We start from the raw sequence: 8,041 nt of genomic DNA, 5'->3' as shown, positions 1-8,041 counted from the left end.
CTGGGTGAGAAATTCCTGCACTTTTAGGGAACTTCCGTATTTCGTTAAACTCACTGCAAAGCCCATGGGTGCATACGTCACATAAGCAATGGTTTGAAAGTTTAAGTATAGAAAGTTGAGTCACACGAACCATGGTGTCATGAACCCTGTGGGTCGAAAGGCATTTCCCACCCAGTACTTAAATTGCAAAAACTAGCAAACTTATATTGGTGAATGCACCATCAGCTATTTTTTAATTGAAATCGCAAGTGAGCCGACACAAAGTGCATTTACACATATTTTACACAAAGTTATAACCATTTTAACAATTTTATTGCAATTTTCGTAGTAATGTATTGGAATTGAAACACAGGGTGTGGTTATTTGTAGTTTGTTGATGTCAAATCCAAATAACAGGTTGATGAATATTGATTAAAAACTTCTTTCACCTCGTAGATGTACTCGGAATCAACGATTTGCAGGAATGTCTCTCGTTTAATTCTCACAGTCAACTTAACAATTTCCTGTTTTTCATTAGGGAGGAAGCAGTCTTACATCAGTAGCAAACCTGCAGTGACAAACATAAATGTAACTGATGGAAAATATTACGAAAAGAATTAAAATGCAACTTATAAGTAAATTTTAAATTTATAACTTACCCTGTTTCTTTGAACTGATTAAAATGCATTAAGTTTTTTGCACAGTTTGACTGCTATTAGCTGTAGTTGATCAAATACGTGCACAAAAATCCCATTAAAATACTTTTTCCAATCGTCAAAAATACTTGATGTTTCGTTGGCAACAACCGGGAAAAACACGGCCGAACAAGTCGCGTTCTTGTAGCTTTAGGTGGAAATAAATATTTTTTTTCAAAAGTTTAAATGCCATCCAGTTAACCGTCAGATGGCGCACTGGAACCAAATCGCATCGGAATTTTAGCTGCACGCGACCGTATAACAGGATACTCTTCTCGGCTAAATCTTGAGTGGTTGGTCATTCAAGCGTGGTACAAAATCAACAGACAGTGACGTAGTATGCTCTTGCGAACAAGGCGGCACAGTGTTAGATACAAGTTAAAGGCTATTTCGTTTTTATAAGTGAGTGCTTAGACGATAATTTACCTACATAGAAAAGCAGTTAATCCTAACATCGAATTCAACTTTAAAATATGTTTGATTGTCGCGGTGTCGTGTGGTTACGTGTGGATCTTTTCGGGACTGTATTTACTTACTGACAGCAGTGCCAAGAGATAAGGTCACTGTTCGCCACATGTTATAATTAGGGAAGTTAACTATGGATAGCGATGTTTGTGATGATTTAAACCACGAAGAAACATTCGTTTGTCATTGTGTGAGAACAAAAGTCTGTTTTCCTTCATTTTTTATATTAATTCTATCATAAACAATGTCACATGGGCAGTAGTTAAGCCCACCTGACATACCACTAAGGCAAGTTGTATCAACTATTACCTGTGTAGGTTGAAAACAAAACACAGTTTGTGCAAGTGCGAATACAAAAGTTAGGTGGTAGAAAATGTATCACATTATGATGGTAGTTGATTTTTAATTCTTTTGCAAAATTGTGATCAAACGGGAAAATGTTGCAACTGCTGAACAAACATCGCAACATAACTTTGTACTTTTATGTACATCAGGAGTTTCTACTTCTATCACCATGGGTAACAATTTTTTAGACATTTTCATATTTCAAACGACACTTTTTACATGCATAGTAACAAAAGTTTGAGCAAATAACTTACTGAAGGTACCCAAATAGAAGTAAGACAAGTGGGAAAATGCACGTTGTAATTCACAAGTCCCGTTTATCTGTTAAAAGATTGTACAACATTACAAATTTTCCTAATTTTGGACTGCAATAAAAGTGCTAAAAGGAAAATAACTCAAGGTTTTGTATTTACAATCGAAACGTCTCAAAAATGAATTCCCCAGCAGATGCATGGGCTTTATTGTTTGTTTTGAAAATTGAAATTTTTTGGGGGTCGACCAAAACAGAGCCTAATAGCTGGTACACTCATGCGAATCATTTACACCAAAAGGTGACGCATTCTCAATATTTTTATTTTTGCAATAAATTTAAACAAAACACGCCGTAAGAAATATAATTGTTTCCTTGCAATGTTACCGAGGAGCGATTAAATTCGATTAATTCAAACATTTTTTTTACGTCACGAACCCCAACATTTTATAACAGCGCCACCTTGAGGCGTATGGATGATTCTAGAACTGTCTGATATTGTGGGCACATGGGAAGCGACGTTGTTCATGACCAGAGAGATGCTGTAAAAGCCATTGTAAACATGTCAGTTCTTGTCATATGCTTGTGCAGAAAGATGTTCTTATAAAAACGTGTAGCATACCGTGGATGACTAAAAATGCATAAGAAGTGATAATGAGCAAAATCAGTGCTGACAAGTGAAGGAATTAGACATGTGATAACTCAGTCTTGTCATTGTACTGACAGTAGAAGTGTTGATTATGCTTGGATGGTCTTTTATAACAACGTAAAAAATTGGGTGTGGGCAACAAACACTGACAAATTGAAAATTGTGACATACATGTTATTCCCTATTAGTGGCAACAGCTAATTTGAAATTGATTACAAAGCAACCCAGGGGCAACATACCAATTACTCAAAACTTGACACATGTGCTGAGAAAGAAGTGACGATGACGCAATACTAAGATATGTCCTTCTAGTAAAGGCACTAGTTTATGTTTTTGTAATTACCTTACTGCACAGTGTGACCCTTAATATGAGTATTAAAGTGGTTATTTGGAAGTTGAGCAGGCGATTTCCGAAGTATTTATAGTATCATTTAGGTTTACAACTCCTCCTTTTTCGGATCAAAACCGATAAATTCAAATGAAGACAATTTGTTCTAAAACAACTGTGTAAAACACTTCTGATCTTGCGCTGATATTTTCAACCTGGATATGTTCAGGTTTTGTACGCTTAACCTATGTTGCCAATCGCCAACCCCATGGCAGTGTGATTCGCCATTTATGGTTAAGTGCAAGTGGTTTGTTTCAAAACGTTGGACAACCAGACAGACAACAGCAAAAAAATACAGATTGAAGGGACTGAAATGTATTTGCAGTTCAGTTGTTCAAATTGTTGCTGACGATAAAAAATTTTTAAATTGTTGGATTGTTTTTTCTTGTATTTTACTACTGTTCAAAGTTAAAGAGCAACTGTAGGGCCAAACGTCATAGTGGTAAAGTTACTACAGTTGTTCAGTAGGAGAAACGGACAAAGCGTAGTTCGCGATTCACTGTATCGCTTTTCAAGACATTTGATACGGAACGTTGTTATTGTCTGTAAGGTGAACAAACAGCGGTCTTTTGCTTTTTAATTCTGTTAAGTTTAGTGAATTCTGACCAAAGAGCTATGGCAAAGTTATTTCCCAGTTTAACGCTTATGCAAAAGGACAATTAACCTGAACGAAATGACTCATACTGCACAATTTTGCTTTTTGTTATTATTTAGGTGAAAATTAGTATATGACAGTGATAGCTAGGAATTCAAACATGAGAGTGGATTTTTGGTTGGTGCTGGTGTATTTGGCTAGTTTGTGGTTTTTGTGCGTTTGTCCTCCAATACAAGGTTGTTTTCAGGTAAGTTCATTGTAGCATAACATATTTTGCATCTTCAAGTTTAAACATATGTTTTGGTGATTTAGAATCCATCATGGATACAAACTGAGCATGGCTTAGAAAAAGGATTTTGCAAACCGGACATATTTTTGAACAACAAAGTTTGTGAAAAGTGTCAACCACATCTTACCAACTGTTACAACAACACATGTCACATTTGTTATTACGTACCGAGGTAAGCATATCTCTGAAATTTAACTTTTCTCGCAGTATTTTTCCAGTAACAAAAAACTATGTTTTCATAGTAATGTTTAGTTCAAGATTAACGTTTGACACCTGCAAAAACAAGCTAATTAGGCTCAATGTTAACCTAATGTTAGCATCGTATTGACGCAGTGTTGGCATTGTATGACAAATTATTGCAAAATCTACGCTTCAAGTGTACATATCATAGTTGCCGTTGTCTAACTGTTGTGAAACTTTTATGCAGTAAATGTCGTAATGAGTCAACAACTCCACCCACGAGAAAAATACCACCCTTTAAGGAGAGCAGGTACCTGAACACAACCATCACAATGTAAGCACAGATGATGGAAATACAACAAAATCTGATATCGTTCGAAACAGCAATACAGTAAGTGTCCAAATCGGCAAATATAAGTTTTAAACTTGTTTGTTTTTGGAATACGCTTTTGCCTTCACAACTTCTTAACACAAACCGACTTCACCTTGGTATAACCCTACAGAAAGGAGAAAGACCAGCAGATGAAGATCAACATTTGCCACCAGCAGAAGCAGGTCAACATTTGTCACCAGCAGAAGAAGATCAACATCGGATCAACAGAGAAATACAACAAAACCTGATATCGTTCAAAACAGCAATACAGTAAGGCTCCAAATCGGCAAATAAAATTGTCAAACTTGTTTGTTTTTGGAATACGCTTTTGTCTTCACGACTTCTTAACACAAACCAACTTCACCTTGGTATAACCCTACAGAAAGGAGAAAGACAAAATCACCGGGCTGTTTACATAAAAGCGGCTACATTTACACAGGAATGTTTCCTTTTTCTGCTTGATTTAAACATTATCGTTTGGAACCACCAAAAGCATTCAACGTTCTCCACAAGCAGACGCAGGTTAACGCTTCCCACCACCAGAAGCAGGTCAACGTTTGCCATCAACAGAAGAAGATCAACGTTTACCACCACCAGAAGCAGGTCAATGTTTTCCACAAGTAGAAGCAGGTCAACGTTTGCCACCAGTTAAAGGAGGTCAACACTTTGCCACCAGCAGAAAAAGATCAACGTTTGCCACCAGCCGAAGTAGGTCAACGTTTGCAACCAGCAGAAGAAGATTAACGTTTGCCCCTAGCAATAGCAGGTCAGTGTTTTCCACAAGCAGAAAAATATCAACGTTTGCCACCTGCCGAAGTAGGTCAACGTTTGCCACCAGCAGAAAAAGATCAACGTTTGCCACCAGCCGAAGTAGGTCAACGTTTGCCAACAGCAGAAGAAGATCAACGTTTGCCACCAGTAGAATCAGTTTAACGTTTACCACCACCAGAAGCAGGTCAATGTTTTCCACAAGCAGAAGTAGGTCAACGTTTGCCAAGAGCAGAAGAAGATCAACGTTTGCCACCAGTAGAATCAGTTTAACGTTTGACACCAGCTGAAGCAGGTCAGCAGTTTGCCACCAGCAGAAGTAGGTCAACGTTTGCCACCAGCAGAAGCAGGTCAACGTTTTCCACAAGCAGAAGCAGGTCAACGTTTGCCACCAGTTGAAGCAGGTCAACACACTGCCACCAGTAATATCAGGTTAACGTTTACCACCACCAGAAGCAGGTCAATGTTTTCCACAAGCAGCAGCAGGTCAACGTTTGCCACCAGCTGAAGCAGGTCAACAGTTTACCACCAGCAGAAGTAGGTCAACGTTTGCCACCAGCAGAAGCAGGTCAACGTTTTCCACAAGCAGAAGCAGGGCAACGCTTGCCACCTGGAGAATTAGGTCAACGTCTGCCACCACCAGAAGAAGATCAACGTTTGCTACCACCAGAAGCAGGTCAAAGTTTTCCACAAACAGAATCAGGTCAATTTTTTCCACTAGCAGAAGAATATCAACGGTTTCCAGCAGCAGAAGCAGGTCAACGTTTTCCACAAACAGAATCAGGTCAACGTTTGCTACTAGCAGAAGAAGATCAACGTTTTCCACCAGCAGAAGCAGGTCAACATTTGTCACCAGCAGAAGAAGATCATCGTTTGCCACCACCAGAAGCAGGTCAAAGTTTTCCACAAGCAGAAACAGGTAAACGCTTGCCACCAGCAGAATCAGGTCAACGTTTGCAACCAGTAGAAGCAGGTCAATGTTTTCCACCAGCAGAAGCAGGTCAACTTTTGTCACTAGCAGAAGCAGGTCATCGTTTGCCACCACCAGAAGCAGGTCAAAGTTTTCCACAAGCAGAAACAGGTATACGCTTGCCACCAGCAGAATCAGGTCAACGTTTCCAACCACCAGAAGCAGGTCAACGTTTGCCACCACCAGAAGCAGGTCAACGTTTGCCACTAGCAGAAGAACATCAACGTTTTCCACCAGCAGAAGAAGGTCAATTTTTTCCACAAGCAGTAGCAGGTCAACGTTTGCCACCAGCAGAAGAATATCCCCGTTTGGCCCACCCGAACCAGGTCAACGTTTTCCAACAGCAGAAGTAGGTCTATGTTTGCCACCAGCAGAAGAAGATCAACGTTTGCCACCAGCAGAAGCAGGTCAACGTATGCCAACAGCAGAAGCAGGTCAACGTATGCCAACAGCAGAAGCAGGTCAACGTTTGCCATCAGCAGAAGCAGGTCAGCGTTTGCCACCATCAGAAGGAGGTCAAGGTTTGCCACCAGCAGAAGAAGATCAACGTTTGCCCCACTAGAATCAGGTCATTGTTTTCCGCCAGCAGATGCAGGTCAACGTTTGCCATCAGCAGAAGAAGAACAACGTTTGCCCCCAGCAGAAGCAGGTTAAATTATTTCACAAGCAGAAGCAGGTCCACGTTTGCCATCAGCAGAAGAAGATCAACGTTTGCCACCAGCAGAAGCAGGTAACGTTTGCCACCAGCAGAAGCAGGTCAACTTTTTCCACCACCAGAAGCAGGTCAAAGTTTGTCACCAGCAGAAGAAGATCAACGTTCAACCGATGAGGAACAACCTTTCCTACATGGAGAAGAAGAGGACATTCAGAATCCCGAATACCATGCAACCACTGTATGATGATTTCAAGTGTTGGGGTTCTTACTTCAGGCAATAACGTTAATGAAAGTTGGAAAGAGATTCCATTTACTTTGCCTACTTTGCTGCCACGTGTTAATTTTTGTGTTTTACGTGTTGTCACTTGTTATTTCCTTAACTTTTTACCAGAAGACAATCATTCTAATATATATAAATGATGTTGTTGTCTATGGTTGTTGCATTTTAAAATATTGTTGCCAGTATTTCTTATCGCGGCAATTTTTAATACAAGATCATATTGTGTTAACATTGCTCCCGTGTCGAGACGTCAGTAGGACAGCCTGTGTTTTCTTGCAGCACAGCTTATATTAAATGTGTGTCCCTAAACATGATTCTTCCTCTACGTCGCTTGAAAGTATCTTTGTTTTTTCATATGTGGTGTTATATTGGAGTCTAAACAACGTTTGGACAAATTTAAAGAATAAACAATTTCAATAACCACGCTGTCTTTACTTACTGACAGCAGTGCAAAGAGATAACGTAACTGTTAGCGTCATGTTGTAATTGGGGAAGTGAACAATGGATAGCGACGTTTATGATGATCAAACCAATAAGAAACATAGGTTTGTCATTGTGTGAGACCAGAAGTTTGCTTTCCTCCTTCCTTTTAATTTAATTCTATCATAAACACTGTCACATGGGCAGCAGTTGAGCCCAACTGACATACCACTAAGGCAAGTAGATCAACTATTACCTGTGTAGGTTGAAAACAAAACACAGTTTGTGCAAGTGCGAATACAAAAGTTAGGTGGTAGAAAATGTATCACATTATGATGGTAGTTGATTTTTAATTCTTTTGCACAATTGGTGTCAAACGGGAAAATGTTGCAACTGCTGAACAAAGATCGCAACATAACTTTCTACCTTCATATACACCAGGAGTTTCATCTTCTATCACCATGGGTAAATATTTTTTAGACATTTCAAAATTTCAAACGACACTTTTTACATGCATAGTAACAAAAGTTTGAGCAAATAACTTATAGCATACTGAAGGTACCCGATAAGAAGTAAGACAAGTGTGAAAATGCAATTTGTAAACCACAAGTCCCGCTTATCTGTTAAAAGATTGTGCAATATCACAAATTTTCAAAAGTTAGGAAACAACACAATAAAATTGGAAAAGGGTTTTATAAATATTCAAAACAAGAGAGTGATTGTAGTTACAATTGAAAAGT

The 8,041-nt window shown here is 39.0% G+C and overlaps 1 protein-coding gene across 1 annotated transcript; it reads left to right on the top strand.

Annotated features, from left to right (window-relative positions):
- Nucleotides 1-3,485: 3,485 nt before the first annotated feature.
- Nucleotides 3,486-7,290, top strand: LOC145905996 (uncharacterized). Its single transcript, XM_082993371.1, has 4 exons — nucleotides 3,486-3,613; nucleotides 3,679-3,827; nucleotides 4,083-4,226; nucleotides 4,339-7,290. Exons 1-3 carry the CDS (start codon nucleotides 3,500-3,502, stop codon nucleotides 4,171-4,173), a joined length of 354 nt encoding a protein of 117 aa, XP_082849497.1. The 5' UTR covers nucleotides 3,486-3,499; the 3' UTR covers nucleotides 4,174-4,226; nucleotides 4,339-7,290.
- Nucleotides 7,291-8,041: the final 751 nt, after the last annotated feature.

The sequence above is a fragment of the Ascidia mentula genome, chromosome 6, assembly GCF_947561715.1.
Source record: "Ascidia mentula chromosome 6, kaAscMent1.1, whole genome shotgun sequence".
NCBI lineage: Eukaryota > Metazoa > Chordata > Ascidiacea > Phlebobranchia > Ascidiidae > Ascidia > Ascidia mentula.
This window is presented reverse-complemented; position numbering and strand designations above follow the sequence as displayed.